This window comes from Salvia splendens, chromosome 13 (genome assembly GCF_004379255.2).
Source record: "Salvia splendens isolate huo1 chromosome 13, SspV2, whole genome shotgun sequence".
Taxonomy (NCBI): domain Eukaryota; kingdom Viridiplantae; phylum Streptophyta; class Magnoliopsida; order Lamiales; family Lamiaceae; genus Salvia; species Salvia splendens.
Genome location: NC_056044.1, coordinates 15,302,819 through 15,320,097, shown reverse-complemented (window position 1 = coordinate 15,320,097; position 17,279 = coordinate 15,302,819). Strand labels below are relative to the sequence as shown.

General features: G+C 36.4%; 1 protein-coding gene across 1 annotated transcript; it reads right to left on the bottom strand.

Annotated features, from left to right (window-relative positions):
• Positions 1-16,162: 16,162 nt before the first annotated feature.
• Positions 16,163-16,762, bottom strand: LOC121760576. Its single transcript, XM_042156220.1, has 2 exons — positions 16,515-16,762; positions 16,163-16,322 (listed from the first exon to the last, which is right to left on the bottom strand). Exons 1-2 carry the CDS (start codon positions 16,760-16,762, stop codon positions 16,163-16,165), a joined length of 408 nt encoding a protein of 135 aa, XP_042012154.1.
• Between the last annotated feature and the right edge of the window lie 517 nt (positions 16,763-17,279).

Here is a 17,279-nt window from a genome sequence, read left to right as displayed (position 1 = left end):
AAAGTCCTCACTCTCAATTAACAGTGCCGTTTTAAGGGAACCTAACAATAGTGTCAACTAAGCCATTCTAACTCACTAACTTACTCTCACGATTATGTAGCAAGTCAATAGATCATCACAGAATATATCACTCAAACGTGAAGCAATTATCCATAACTGAGAATAGAAACGAAATAATGAACAAAACGGATACAAAAAACTAGAATTATATAAACAAATAAAAGTTACTAACACATCCAAAGAATTCTTATAGTTTAGCTACTCATAGACAAATAGCAAAAGCTACAAATTAAAGTACAAAACATAAAGAAAAAGCAAACAAAACTGAAATTGCTATGCATGATTCCTGTTTTGTCTCTCCTCCATCGTTATGGACTGCTCAAGTTAGATTGTCAAACTGATCTAGCTGGCCAATGTATGCCTTTTACTTGCGAATGCCGGTGAGTGGATCCAGTGGAAATTCAAATTGATCAACTTGACTTAATCCAACACCTTTCATTCAGAAATTCTAAGCAATCAGACAGAAAAGTGTAAATGGCTACTTAGATTCAAAACAAGCGAGATCATGCATAAGGAGACTAAACACACTGATGTAAAAACGAAATTCATAACTACAAAAGATTCCAAAAACTACCAAGTCAATAAGCAACAACAAACGAAAGTAAATTGTAGAAACAAAAAACGAAAGTAAAGATTGTATCTTCGCCCCTTCTCGGGACGGCGTTACACAGCTTCAGATTTTTGAATAAACTATCACCCAAACTAAACTAGACTAGAACTCCAAGTGTGTGTGTGAAAGGAATCAGGAACCTGAAGTAAAATGAGCTACCATTTCAGCCCTAGAAGAGAGCTAAATTCATAAAATGTATCTCTATGCGTGTGTGTAACCCCCCTCCCCTACTCGCGCTTGGCTTCCTATTTATAGAGAGGCGTAGGGTTCTGATCCCTAGGGTACCGTCCTCTCAAAATGTCATTTCCTTCCTTGGCTTTTGGGGCGGGGTCTTTAGTTCCATCTTGTACATGAGAAACTCTTGCTGACTCCGTTTGATTCTGACTTGATCAACTCAGCACTGCAGTTTTTTACTTCATTTCTTGATCCGTTCGTCCGCCCAACTGATCCGTTCATTTTCTGATTATGGTGGAAATCACACACACTTGGATCACATTTGCACGTTAGATTCACATAAAATGGGTGTAGTTTTATCATAGAACACATGCATGAAACGAGCCTTATCAAAAACCCAAGGATGAATTGTTGTGCAATCTTTAGTCTTCTCTTGCCTTGCTCCAATCTCCAAAATTGGTGGATGGAATGATGGATGGAGGAATTAGGGTTGAAGAGTGGAGGAGGAGCCTTGGGGGCTCCCCAATTTTGGTGGCTATGAATGGTGAATATTATGAATTAGGTTATGGGGTATTCATAGGCTTGAAAATGATTTAAAGATGGTAAAAAGTTTCCACCAAGTAATAGTAAATATGGATTTTTTATGCCCCATAGGTTAAGGAAAAGATTTGGCTTCACAAGGTAATGTCTTCTTTCCTTCTTTGAATTTCCGCCTAAACTCTGCACTTGATTGCTTTGTGCAACTTTTGTAGAATGGTCATAACGTTGTCCACAAGACTCTGATTGGGATGATCAAGGTTCCAACACGAAGCTCTTTCAAAGAGGAAGAGAATGGTATCTAGTACACCCTGATCGGACTTCAGAATTGCCAGGAACATGGGTTTGAACTGAGACTGCCGTAAGCGAACAAGCCCAGCGGGCGTTAGAGAGAGTCGGAACGCTCTGGACTGGTTCGCTGGCGTGCGGCAGCGGCCCGCTGGGTTGCCTTCTGCTCCAGCTTCGGGATCGGGACGTTTTTATGCCCTTTTTAGCTCTGGTTCGCACATTTCTCACAAAATACGTCAAAATACCAAAATGGATAAAATATGCAAATAATGGACATGTAATGCAACTTTGACACTCAAAATGGACCAAATAATGACCTTAAAATAATGCAAAATCCGAGAGTATCAACTCTCTCAAATTTAAATATTTGTTTGTCCCCAAACAAAACAAGAAAGAAACATAAAATAGATGCACGGATTGCATAAGGACTAGACTACATAATTGCCTCAAAGTATGAAAAAGATAGATTAAGCATGAATTAACGCAATCAAATCAAGCAAGGCTTATTAGTGCACTTTCATTACTAAGTTGTGGAACACCTTGAATTCATGCACTCACATGTAACAAACTTCCAAAGATGGGAAGCATATTTATCTCTTACTCTCAAAGTGTAATACGACAAAGTGTATAGAACTCAAATCATGCATCATGCAAAGTTACCATAGGCTTGCTCAAAGTCTAATCCCTCCTCTACTCGATGTGATTAAGCATCAAATATTCGAAAGGTCTTTATTTTTTGTTGTAATGTAGGCTCTTTGGTAGGTAGGGAATATTTGGCTAAAAAGTGATTCAAAATAAAAATGTCAAGTAAAGTAAAGTAGACACCACTTTTCTATCAAACCCAATACACTTTTATCATATATTTATTCTAACTTCAACTCACATTCCCAAACATTTGATTTTTCTTTCTTTTCTACACAACCGTTCTTTCTTTTTTTTTTCTTTTCTCTTTTTTTTATAAGATCCTTTCTAGATCAAGCACACTTTTGAATCTTTTCTATTTCACAACTTGCACTTTTTCTACATATAAGCACACAACGTTTCTTCATAACTTTCCTCCTTATCTCTCCAATTCCTTTACAAAAGATAATAAAAACTATACTTACCCAAGGAATTGTCCCCATTTATTTGGCTTCCAAAAAATAGGCTTAAAGGCTCAAAATTGGCTCCAAAGGGATTTGAAAAGGGTCGAAAATTTGGATATAAAAGTAACTATGAAAAGATGGCCTAACATCCTCCCTTATCAACTTAAACACCATGTAAATTTAGGCAGACGAGGAGCAAGTTCTAGAAACATATACATGCATGTAGATAAATCACACAAGAAAGAATTAAGACTCAAATCTCACAAGGTATAAGCATGATTCAAGGCGAGCAAGCAATTCACTAATTATGCACCTTTTCACCAAACCATCAAACCAAAACGTCAAGCCATACTTAATCAAAGATGAAAAGAACTTAATATCATAGGCAACTCTATCTAATATGTCCATATACATGCGTGTGTCTAAAATTCTCCATGTTATGCTCATGACACAATTCACCTCGGGTTTTTTTAAAAATAAAAGAAAAGAAAAACATAACAAAGATATAAAAAAACATAATCTCATGGTCCATGACGTCATCCCTCCAAACTTATTCAAAACTAAGTTGAAAAGCTTTTTGCTCCTGAGATTTCTCTCTTGTCGTTATGGACTGCTCAAGTTAGATTGTCTAACTGATCCAGTTGGCCAATGTATGCCTTTTACCTGCAAATGCCGGTGAGTTGATCCAGTGGAAATTCAAACTTATCAATTCAAATTAACCCAACTTGAGTGCGCGAATGGAGGAACTCCGAGCATTTCAAAACCTTAACCCACAAAGACGATGTGTTCTACATTTGTTGAGGACAAAATGGGAATGGCTGCGGCCACACTTTACAGGGTGGGTTAAGTTAAACTACTCGATTAAACGAACTAGAAGACTAAAGTAACTAACTGATCCATTTGTTAAAACAAAGCTAAATTCTAATTGATCAACTCATAATGAAATTTCCTGAAATGGCCAAACAAGGTAAAAGTAAATGAGTGTTAGTCTCCTGCAAGACATACGGTAAAGCAAACTTTCTCTAACAACTTCATCTCCTTCATGGAATCAACATGAAAAACAAAGCATAATGAGATTTGAGCATTCCCAAACAACTTGTGACCCAATAAACTTAACAACTTGTAAAAGTAAATCTACCCTAAACATTAAACATGCATCTTCGTAAACCAGTAACTAAGCCATAAGCATGCAGAAATCACGAATCAGCTATCGGATCTACCACCTTAGAAGCTAAATCAGACATTATCGTACCTTAAATCAAGATAAACCAACCTAGATCTATTCCACGATGCTACGAACAACCAGATCTGAACATCCCAACACCTTTCATTCAGAAATTTTAAGCAATCAGACAGAAAAATGTAAACGGCTACTCAGATTCACAATAAGCGAGATCATGCATAAATGAACTAAACATGCCGATGGAAAACGGAATTCATAACTTCAAAAGCGTCCAAAATATTACCAAGTCAATGAGCAAGAAACAACCAAAAATAAATTGTAGCAACAAAAAACGAAATTAAAGATTGTATCTTCGCCCCTTCTCAGGATGGTGTTACACAACTCCAAACTTGATTTAAAATTACCACCCCACTAAATTAGACTAGAACCTAAGTGCGTGCGTGACAGAAGTCAGGACTGTGAGTAAAATGAGCTACCATTTCAGCCCTAGAAGAGAGTTAAATTTTAAGATGTATCTTGTGTATCTCTAAGTCCATCCTCCTCCTACTCGCACTGGGCTTTCTATATATAGAGAGGCGTAGGGCTCTAATCCCTAGGGTACCGTCCTCTCGAAAAGTCACTTCTGCCCTTGGCTTTTGGAGTCTTCGGATTATGCTCAATCTTCCATATGGGAAACTCTTGCTGGCACCGTTTGATTCTGACTTGATCAACTTAGCACAACAGTTTTTTTTACTTCATTCCTTGATCCGTTCGTCCGCCCAACTGATCCGTTCATTTTCTGAATATGGTGGAATTCGTACACACTTGGTTCATATTTGCACGTTAGATTTATAGAATTAGGTGTATTTTTATCATAGAACACATGCATGAAACGAGCCTTATCATAAGTGTAGAATAAGTTTGTAGAGTCAGTTGGGATGTAAGAAATCTAATAAAGTAGTAAAGATACCTTGAAAAATCGGGCTAAGGCTGGACGGAGAAAAATTCCAGCAAAAGTTGAAAATGTCGGACTGGATTGCGGTGAAATTACAGCGGACCGCTGGACATCTCCAGTGAGGTACCATCGGGCTGCTAGGTTGAGTCCAGTAGCTCCCAACAAGTGCTTGTTTTTCATCTTTAGCTTGACGTCCTTTGAAGCTCATGAGTTATCCCCCCTTTAGGGAATTCCTTTGGGATTTCTTTATTCCTACAATTTCGCAATGTAAGCATAGAATAAAGAAAATTATAGTATGATATAACACATAATATTTGGCAATCCCCCAAACTTGAATCAAGTCAAGGTGTAAGAATAATTACATGAAAAACCAATTAATCCACCTTGATTCAAAAATCATCCCCCATCATTATCTCTATCCCCCAATAATTTGCAATATCATGCAAAACAATATAAGCTCAAAAATATAAACAAGTCATACAAGATAAAATAGCCTCACAATGTTATGAACATGAACTATGCGTATCAGCATTCAAGGCAACGGGGTATTCAAGCACACCCAACAATAATTAAATCCAATAAATCCGACTCACAAATTCACCAACAATTTATCACAAGTATATCATCCCCCATCAAAGTCCAATCTAAACTACCAAAATATATACCAACAACAAAGTATATTATCCCCCATGAAAGAATTCAAGATCAAAGCTTAGAAATTACATGAAGAACGTACCTTGCATTGGTCGATAGTTGAGCACAAGAACAATTTGGTAGAATCTAAAGAATTTAATTAAGTGATGTGAATTTGAAGTGTAGGTGTGTAAATAATGTGGAGAAAATAGAATTTAAAGAGAGAGTGGAAGTGGATGCTAGGGTTAGAAAGTAAGATGAATGAAAGAAGGAAGGAAGAAACATAGCTTATGTGAAAATCTCACGTCTGACACGCTTCAGCGGTCTGCTGAGCAGTCGCTGACTGCAGTTTAGCGGACCACTGAGGATGGTCTGTCCTTACTGTTCTTCTTTCGGCGGACAGCTGACCCTGCTCCGGAAAGTGTGCTTTTTTTTTAAAAAATGAAAATAAAATAACTGTTTGATTTTTTTAAAATGAAATTTTAAAATAAAAGAAATATTAAAACAAAAATTAAAACAAAACACACAAAAAATAAAAGCTACTACGGAGGAAAAACAAACTAAACTAGAAAATTAGCAAAAATAAGAAAACAATCAACATGGAACTTTATATCTCACCCACGCTCTACGGAGCTTATCAAGTGTTGCAGTAGTAGAAGATTTTGCAAACACAAAATTTGACAACATACATATAAGATTGATCAGACGATTTCTCAATTTGGATTTTTGTACTTTGCTTCTACTTTCCCCCATGCATGACTTAATTTTAGATATTCGTCAAAATTAGTTTCGTCAGCAATACAAGGAATTATAGAGAGAGAAGGTTTGAAAGAATTCACCAATTTGTCGAGTATATGAGAACTTAGTATGAGTATCCTATCCCACTTCTTCTCCAATTGTTCCATTGATGTTGTCAAAGCTTCCATAGCAGTGTCCAATTTATGTTTGCTTTTAGACACCTCCTCTGCACGTCTCTTGCTTCTTTCCAAGAGCCCACTCATCAAGCCTTCAAGGCTCTCGTATTCCCATGTCCTTGTCCATATCAGAAGTCTACTAAAACGGGAAAAATTCATTGTTGTGCTCCTTCATTTCCTCAAGTACCTTGAAAAATAAAAATAAAAATAAATAATATTACACTCTAAATTAGTATTATCAACCTTTTACAATATCAGCTTAAAGCAATAATAATCCTCGGCAAAGGCGCCAAAAACTTGATGAACTTTTTAATAGCACTAAATAAACCTGCAAGTATACAAAGTATATATATTATAGCTAAAGATTAGTACCGGGATATCGAACACAAGGATTATAATTGTAACTGGCTGTCATGTACTAAGCGTCAAATACTATCTAGAGAAACAAGAGTTTTGGAGTGAATTAGTTAACTAGGAAAAAAATAAATAAAGCAACTAAAATAAAACATTCAAATAACCAACGTAAATCAGGAAAAGAGTGGAATTCCAAGGATAGAGCTTTCACAATTATGGTTTACACAAAATACGGTTATGATACCCTAGCAAAGTTCATACTTTTGTAGGATGAGTCACCTAAGTTTTACCCATGCGGTATACGCGTAGATTACATACACTAGGGGCGTCAATCCTAGATTTGTAACTCCCTAAAGCTCCTAAGACCCTTGAAAAGTCCTCACTCTCAATTAACAGTGTCGTTTTAAAGAAAACTAATAGTGGTGTCAACTAAGCCGTTCTAACTCGCCAACCTCCTCTCACGAATATGTAGCAAGTCAATAGATCATCACAGAATGTGTCACTCAAACGTGAAGCAATTATCCAGAACTTAAAATAGAAACGAAGTGATGAACAAAACGGAGACAAAAAACTAGAATTATATAAACCAATAAAAGTGACTAACACATTCAAAGAATTCTTATAGTTTAACTACTCATAGACAAATAGCAAAAACTACAAATTAAAGTACAAAACATAAAGAAAAAGGAAACAAAACCGAAGGATGAATTATTGTGCAATCTTTAGTGTTCTCTTACCTTGCTCCAATCTCCAAAATTGGTGGATAGAATGATGGATGGAGGAATTAGGGTTGAAGAGTGGAGGAGGAGCCTTGGGGGCTCCCCAATTTTTGTGGCTATGAATGGTGAATACTATGAGTTAGGTTATGAGTATTTATAGGCTTGAAAAGGATTTAAACTTGGTAAAATGTTTCCTCCAAGTAATAGTAAATATGGAATTTTCGTGCTCTATAGGTTAAGGAAAAGATTTGGCTTCACAAAGTAATGTCTTCTTTCCTTCTTTGAATTTCCGCCTAAATTCTGCACTTGACTGCTTTGCGCGACTTTAGTAGAATGGTCATAACTTTCTGCACAAAAATCTGATTGGAATGATCAAGGTACAAACGTGAAGCTCTTTCAAAGATGAAGAGAATGGTATGTAGCACGCGCGCGAACAGGCCCAGCGGCCGCTGGCATGGGCCCAGCGGGAGCTGGAGAGAGTCAGAACGTTCAGGACTGGTTTTCAATGACCGCTGTCGTGCGCCAGCAGCCCTCTGGGTTGCCTTCTGCTCCAGCTTCCGGATCGGGACATTTTTATGCCCTTTTTCAACCATATTTTCCACATTTCTCATAACACACGTCAAAATACCAAAATGAATAAAATATGCATTTAATGGACATGTAATGTAACTTTGACACTCAAAATAGACCAAATAATGGCCTTAAAATAATGCAAAATCTGAGATTATCAAGGTGCCTTGTATATTTATTTAGCACTATTTACATGAGTAGTTGACATGGCATGTAAGTACTTGGCATGGCATGTATGCGTAGTTGACATTGAAATGTCAATATAAACTCACCACGATGACATTGAAATGTGAACGTAAACTTAGTTGATATTTTAATATATTGTGTTGATATTTAAATATGAATGTCAACACAATGTATTAAAATATCAACTAAGTTTATGTTGACATTTCAATGTTATCATGGTGAGTTTATATTGACATTTCAATATTTAAATATCAAAACAATATATTAAAATGTCCATAAAAATTTGTGTTTGACATTTTAATGTGATCAGGTTGACATTTTTAATGCACTGCGTTGATAAGTTAGCAAGTTAGCAATTCAAAAAAAGTTAGCATTATAACGCACCTCTGTCAACATATATGTACTACCTGTTGGTCGAATGTGTTGTATCTACAATGTCTCAAAACATGTGGTACTGTCTCTGGGACTTAGCATCAGACCAAAATAAACTAATTAACTTACCATCGTCCAGAGCCTTTGTCCTAGCGGCAAGGAGCTAGACATTAATGTATGAGGGCCGAGTTCGAGCCTTCTTGGCATCAGTTGTAATTTCCTCCTTTCTATAGTATATGCGTTTATTTGTTATTTCCTCCTTCATATAAGAGTTAATTTTAAAAAAAACTAATTAACTTACCATCATATGCGAACTGATATTTATAATAAAAACCTCCACAAACTTGTGATGCACTACATTCAACTTGTGATTCCCTTTCATTAATCGCTGAAGCTCTTTCTCAACCATTGGATGGTTGTGTCCCTCGACGAATTGATGTGCAACATAATGTATTATACTCCCTCCATCCAAAAAATATAGTTCAATTTGTGTAAGAGGCGGTTTTTAATGAGAACTTTGGTAAGTAGGAGAGAATGAGAAAGAGTAGAGGTAAAGTAAGAGAGATTGGAGAAAAAATAGTGAAAGTAAGATAGATATGGAGAAAAAGTAGAGAAAGTATGGGAAAGAGGAGAAAAAGTAGGTAAAGTATGAAAGAGAAAGTTTTTATTTATAGAAATGAGACTATTTTTTGTGGACATCCAAATATGGCAAAATGAGACTGTTTTTCGTGGACGACTGGAGTACCAAAATTAGAACAAAACTTGAAGGCGACCACTGCTTTGAAGCCACATACTTTAGAACCACGCTTCCGTTTGTTTGAATAACCTTCCTAATTATTCATTTCAGCATCTTCTTCTGGCACGTGTACACCTTGTCTATTGCAAGCCATATACTACCAAGTGATTTCACTATTATGTGATTTGTTTCCAAGTCGTCGAGTGTCAAAGCAAACTGTAACGCCCCGTCTTTCTAAACCTAATTTTTGAACCCTAAATTACTTGCAATTAATGAAATATTTATTGCGAAGTCCGTGAAATTATTTGTCGAGTGGAATTGATGTTGGATACATTTCATGACCTAATTTTGAGTTGGAATTTTGACTGGGTCAACTTTGTTGTTAAATGTTTTTGTTGCTTTGAATAGTTAATGCGGGGTGAAATTAAATGTTTTTGAATAATTGATCATTTGTTATGAGAGCTAGAAATTTGCGAAGTAAATCACAATGCGAATTTAAATAATTCATTTCCATGAGGAATACTTATTGGACTCAATTCCGTGTTGGATCCGATGAATTAAATAAATAATACAAAAATCCAGTCCGGTGATAAATAAATTGTGGGCTGCACAATTTAAATAAAATACAAAGGACCGTCGTTGACTTGGTCACCAATTATTCTTTACTTCAAATTTTAAATAAAGATTTTGCAGAGATTTTCCTCCTCCTGATCTGCAAATAAATTTAAAAATAAATTAAATTAATGAATATCATATAAAAAAAAGGGAAAACAGAATCATCCCCCTCTTCCCACGTTAAAACCGTCCCTTTTCCCTTCACTCCATAAATCTCTCCCATATCTATCAACCACCTCCCCTCTATAATGTACCTTTCACAAATCAGTTTCTCCAATTGTTTCTCTGCAACAAGAACACAAGATATACTCTTCTTAATCAAATTCAAGGTAATCTCATACACACAATTTCCCCCTCCTGCTATTCTACAATGTTATGGAAAAATCAACTCATTCATTCTTCCAGTCAGAAACCGAGAACTAAAGCGATGGGTTCCTGTTTCGTTCAGTTGCAAATCTGCAAATTGAAGGTATACCCTTCTTCCACCCAATTCCTATCCAATTCCATATTTGTGCATCTCATGAAAAGCAGTAACTGAAACAAATCGATAATTTGAACCATCAAAATCAAAGATTCGAGCTTTAATTCATGAACTCAAATTAAGAACTTATCTGCGGGTTTAGTCGGGGGGAAACGGGGCTGTTTCGGATGAAGTCGAGGCCGCCGGAGCGGCGACGCAGCGGCTGCTGCGGCGCCGAGCGACGGCGGTGGACGCGGGTGACGAATCGGAGCCAGCAGCGGCTTCGACTCTGGTGCAGTGGCGAATCGGAGAAACGATGGTTTCTGTTTTGGGACTTAAATTTGTTTTGTTTTGTTTCGATCTATTCTTTCGAATAAAAAAGCTGAAGGGAGAGAGAGAGAGGTGGAGTTGGGGTGTTCTATTTAAAGAAATGCAGTAGAGAGAAAGAGGGAGTAGCCGATAGTTTTGAGAAAGGAGTATGTATCATCTGTTCACTTTTAAAATTTTAATTACTATTCTATTCCTTTTATTTTGATAGATGGAATTGAAAAAAATGGAATGGAGAGTGGAGCACGTGTGTCATTTTTGGAAGGAGAGTTTGTTTTTCTCTTGTTTTGTTTATTTCTTACCGACTTCTTTAAGTATTTTAGTTTGTAGTTCTTCCCTAAAAGAAAATGGGAGTTTTTGGATTCTTATTAAAATGTAGTGTATTCTGGGAAGGGGGTATACATGTACTGTTTTGGAGAAGAGAGTGTTTTCTTTTTTAATTTCTTTTTGCTATATTCCTTTAAGTATGGAGTATTTGGTTTAAAAGTAGAATGGCAGTAGTGTGTACGTGTCTTGAACTAGGAGTACACGCTTTGCTATTAAAATCCTTTCTCTCTTATGTTTGTAAAGAATGGAGTTTTTATTTAACGTATAGGCCAGCAAGCAGGCCGAATTATTTAATTCGTTGGACTATTTTAATTGGTTGGGCCTGTTTTAATATTTTTTTTTGTTGGGACATGAACGGCCGAAATTAATCAAAAATACCTTAGCCTCTAATCGTGGAAAATTTGTAATCTTAAATGAGGAAAGTAATTGGAGACATAGGATGCATGCATCTTATTTATTTAATTTGAAAGTGTGTTGATTTATGTATTAACTAAATGATAAACGTGAATCATCGCAAGTGAAACGTGATACCAAGGGGAAGAAAGTGATTGTGAAATAAGTAGTCGAGGTGGGCTTTCTTTTACTAAACGCTTTTACACTTTCAATAGTATGATTATGGTGGAATAAGGGTGGTTTAAATTGTTATGTCATGCCATGTTTGTTTTGATGATGAGATTGTCGCCTGATACCTAGTTTGTGAGTTCGCTCCATTAGGCTATAGGGCTATGTTGAGATTGTGCCTGATGCCTAGTTTGTGAGTGCGCTCCATTAGGCTATAGGGCTATGTTAAACGAATTCGGGTCTGAGTAGGGCCGCAAACCCTATCAGGCTAGTGTACACAGGTGGGATCGTGAGCCGCCTTGCTAGTCGGCCGGTTTCGTGGGCGAATAGTGTGGCCACACTTTCGTCGCACTATGGAAAGAGGATGTGATTGAATGATTGTTGAGAAAGTGGGGAGATTGTTTTGACTGGCCAGTCTATGAAATTGTTTTGTGATACTCGATGATATTTATTTTCTAAATGTAAAACTCGAGTTCACTATGGTATGGATGACATAACTTTCATCAAATGTTTTCGGCATTAGCCACTGAGTATATTAAGTACTCAGCCCTGCATGTGTTTTCCCTATGTGCAGGTTGAGCGGCGACGAGCAATTGGTGGTGTTGAGCAATGTTTTTAAGTCGGTGAATCGAACCGCGTCGCCATAGGACCGATATATCGACTCAGTCGATATATCGGTCGACTTAGTTGATATATCGATAGTAAGTCGGGCGACTCACCAGACAAGTCATCCAGGTCCCTCAAGACCGATATATATCGATATATCGGGCGACTTGCCCTTTTACACATGTAAAATATGCAATATATACTTCAAATTACAACAGGAACTAGAGTTCATCCTGAATGAGGAGAGGCGGCGGATGAGGCAGGCCGGAGGCGTGTCCAGGAGAGGCAGCGGCGTTCTTCAGTTTCTGGAGGTGGAGGGAGCGTCGGCGGCGGCTGCAGTTCTGGAGGAGGAGGACGTGGGGAGGGGGTGTGGGGGATGTATAAAGAAACCCTAATGGGCTGAATAGACACCTACCTGTCCGCCTGGCCCAATCTGGAGTGAAGCCCATTAAGTCGTCCTCGACTCGATCAGGCGACTAATCGGTCGAGTCGCGCGATATATCGGACGACTCGAATGTTAGTCGCCTAAGTCGCATCTGGGTGTGTATCGACCCTTGGCCTACCGATACAGGCGATATATCACGATATATCGGACGACTTACAAACATTGGTGTTGAGCAATTTAAAATTGAAGCATGTTTTGGTTAGTCGTAAACTACGAGTGTCGTTGTGTCTTCACACATGACGTCACTCTTTCTCTTGAACGCTTTCGCTGAGACATTGTTTTTACTTATTATTCATTTAGCTTTGAACCTAATTATTTGGATAATGTCAACCTCTTGGCCCTTTTTATTAAATATTAATTATTGGTCAAATTCTTTATTGAAACCCTAGTTTCCTTCGTCTGTTTATTAAGTTCTTTTAATCATGATCGCCCGTATTTATTAACCCTAAAGGGCGGTCGTGACACAAACCTTCCAGGCATAATTTCATAAAATGAAATAGCATCTTCAAGTGAATTGAAATTTTGACCCGGGCATGGCCTCAAATCAACATTGCAAATTGGAATAACAAAATCAACAATGAATGCAAGAACTATCTATTAACAAAATATATCAGTAGAAAACTTAACAATGCCAATTGGAAGATTAACAACAATAATATGCTGATTTTGTGTTGAACTAATGAACTAAATTCATAATACAGATGAAAATCGTAGAATAAATCTTCTGGCAGATCTCTGCTAGATGAAGAATCCATTAGAGCGTCGATTATGAGCTGGAATTAAACCAACAAACTGGAAAAAAAAGCAGTAGGATTGATTGGGCATCTAATTCACCAAATACAATCTGAAATCTATTAAATCAACATGAAATTGGTGAAATCAACCTAAAATCAGCAAATACAATATAAAGCAGTAGGATAGATCATCCAATTTAAGGAGATTTGCTCAGAATTGTGATCGTTAAACTGGAAACGTAGAACACAACAAAAGTTGATCGTGTAATTGCAGCAGATTTGCGCAGAATTGCAATCGCGGAAATATACTGAAATGACGCTGAACTTAAGGAAGATTTTGGATTGAAATAGGAAATAATTGATCGTGAATACTGAGCAGATTCGGAGAAAGAAAATCATGTATGGAAAGAAAATCGAACGCTTCATGCAATAATGTGCAAAATGACAATTCTGCCCTTTTATTAATAAATAAATTCAAAAATAAATTCCACATGGAATACTGTGGACCCTCGGATTTTAAAAACTAAGAGCATCCACATCCGTGCCCTTGCCAACGAGCACGGATGTGGGTCAGGACCCACTTTTACTGTCTGCTCTTAGGCAAGAGCATAACACCCATATACGTGCTCTTCCGCAAGAACAAGCTCAAGGGTCCCACCATTCTATTATTCAATTTTAATAAAAACATTTCTGCAATATTAAAATGCATTAAAATTACCCGGAATAATATTACAAATTATAAAAAAATTAAAAAATTACATAATTAAAATCCTAAAAATTACAAATTACATAATTAAAATCCTAAAAATTGAGATTGAGAGAGTTGTTTGGTATAGTGTCATTTTTTTGTGTTTGAAATGAGAGTATTTATAGATGAAAGTATGAATTTTGGGGTAAAAATAATAAAAAAATAAATTAAAAGTGTGAAAAAAATGGATATATTTTATTAGAAAATGGGAAAATAATTTTTTTATTAAATTTGAATTTTTTAGATTTTTTAGATTTTTTTAAAAAATTATAAAAAAATGATAAACCAACGGGCCAATCAGAGCATGCCATGTCGACGCCTCGTGCTCTTGCCGTTGGCACAGACGTGCTCTATGCATAGAGCAGCGCCCTGCCGTCGGCAAGAGCACAGCGGCGGACAGGGCTTGTCCTTGTCGACGGCAAGAGCACGTCCGTCGGCAAGGACACCGCTGTGCATGCTCTAATGGTGTAGATTTGGTTGAAGTGGTCAATATAGCTATCAATTGATTGCATCCCTACACATATATATAAGGGGTTTTGATCTACGCAATACTAGATCTTAATACAAAAACACATAACAAAATCATACTTAGGGAATTGTTAGGACATTGTTAGTTTATTTTTTGGTCGTTTGAATTAAGGATGACCTAATATGTTTTAAAAATGACATCTAATGCAAATTTTATAAAACGACCTAAAAGTGATTAATAATGACCTTCCGTGTTTCTGGTTAATTATTGACCACTAGATCACCTAACCCTAGGGCCAAGATTTGGGCTACATTTATGGGTTTAGATGCATTCTTGTTTGGATCATGATCCAAACATTCTAGATTTAGACAGGGGCGAAGCTAGAAAATTGTATGAGAGGGGGCAAAAATATAAATATACACAAATAAATGAATAGGAGTGCGTTAAAAAGATAACTTATCATAAATTGCTAACTTGCTAACTTATCAACGTAGTGTATTAAAAATATCAATACGATCACATTAAAATGTCAACACATATTTGTGTTGACATTTTAATAAACTATGTTGACATTTAAATATCAATGTCAACATAATCCACTAAAACATCAATTTAAGTTTATATTGACATTTCACTATCATCGTGTTGATATTTTTAATACATTGCATTAATAATTTAGCAAATTAGTAACTTAAGAAAATTTAGCAACGGATCACACCCCTAAATGAACCCTAAATGAATAAACATAAAATGATAAAGATTATAAAATATATTAAATATGAACTAAACAATTACAGTTGTTCCAGACGAGGTCTCATAACTTGAAAACTATTCAAAATTCTTTCAGCATCAATCTTGCAAAATATCTCTCTCTCAATATAAGTAATCAAACAATCATTCATCCAAGAGTCTCCCTTCTTATTACGAAGACTGCTTTTCACAATTTTCATAGCCGAAAAATATTTGTCAACTGATGTGGTAGCAACTAGTAGGACCAAAGCCAACTTCACAAGTAAATAAACCAAAGGATAGACAATATGTTTTCATGTAGCAACTAACCTCTGAGAAAGATCTCCCATACTTTCAAGATTTGAGAACTCTTCATGTGATATCATGTCGCGGAAGTCTCGAGTTGTTTGTCAAGCAACCGAAAACTAACCTCAGAGAATTCCAAAGGATAACAATGAGCAAGTTCAATCAATTTGGATTTGTTAAAAGCAGCAAAGGAACTCTCGGGGCTTAAGCAAGACACGCAAAGAAGCAAATTTGTGTTAGCCACATTGAAGCGATTGTTGAATTCTTGTAGTTGCCAATCGATCACACCATTAAAAAGCTCAAACCTGAAATAATTCAAGTTAGTCAAAACTTCATCTTTCCTTCGAGGTCGGCCAGGAGTCTTATACATATCCTTCATATCTAAGATTTCAATATCATTCTTTTTAGAAAATATAGATATAAAATAAATACTTCGCTGATCAGAGACTCACATCCTTCATCCCGCATATCATGTAGATGTTATTTTGCTTCTTCAACTAAGGTCATCGCATTCACAATATCTTGATCTTTCCTTGCAATGCCAAAGATAGTTGATTCGTGACTGCCAAGATTGTCGTCATCAATGGTTTGGAGAACATCAATAACTGGAGTGAACACGATCGACAAATTTACCAATGACCTATAATGAGACCCCAACGTGTATCACCAGCTCTTTGAAGACTTCTTTCTTGATTAGACCCTGACAACAAGAACTAGTTGTAATTGATGAGCAAAACAATGAACATAATAGTCAGAAGAGTTCTCTTGTAGGATCAATGCCTTGAGTCCATTAAATTCACCTCGCATGTTACTTACTCCATCATAACCTTACCCTCGCGCTTTAGACAAGCTCAAATTATGCCTCAAAAACAAAACTTCTATAGCCGCTTTTAATGAGGAAGCTTTGGTGTCTTTTACATGAACAATACCAAGAAATCGTTCAACCACACATCCTTTTGAAACGAAAAATTTTAGAGCTAGCGCCATTTGTTCCTTAACTGATATATCACGAGCTTCATCAAGTAATATAGAAAAGTATTCAACACCTAATTCATGGAGAATAGCATTAGTAGTCTCCATAGCACAAGCACATACAAGATATTTTTGAATTTCAGGAGCTATCATTTTTTGATTTCCCGGAGCATTATTCAAGACAACCTTCTTTATATCATCAATATAACCAGCAAGAAAAATGTAGGAGCATAAGAAAATTGCCTTGATTTGTAGACTCTATTGATTCATCATGACCACGGAATGCCATACCTTGAGATAGAAGAAAACAGATACAGTCAAGAGAAGCCGTCAATCGAGTGCGATAATCCTTTTGAATGGGAATGCTTGTGTTGATTGCTTTGCAAAGCAAATTGGATATGTTGTTGTTGCTTCATCAAATCCTCGTTGATTTTTTCTTTTTTCTTCCAATTAGTATATCCATCTGATACAATCACTTCTAATTCTATCACGGTCATTAGGATGATAACTCAAAATTTTCTTTCTTCATCAAATCCTCGTTGATTTCCACATGTTTTCTTTTTGAGTGATCATCACTTGATCCTTCTCCAATTGATGGTATTAATTCTCTCTTTCAAGAAATTTC

Coding starts and splice junctions, on each gene's coding strand:
- LOC121760576 (XM_042156220.1), bottom strand. CDS start 16,762: ATGGAGACTACTAATGCTATTCTCCATGAATTAGGTGTTGAATACTTT. Junction 16,323..16,514: donor AGCTTGTCTAAAGCGCGAGG/GTAAGGTTATGA, acceptor GTCTCATTATAG/GTCATTGGTAAATTTGTCGA.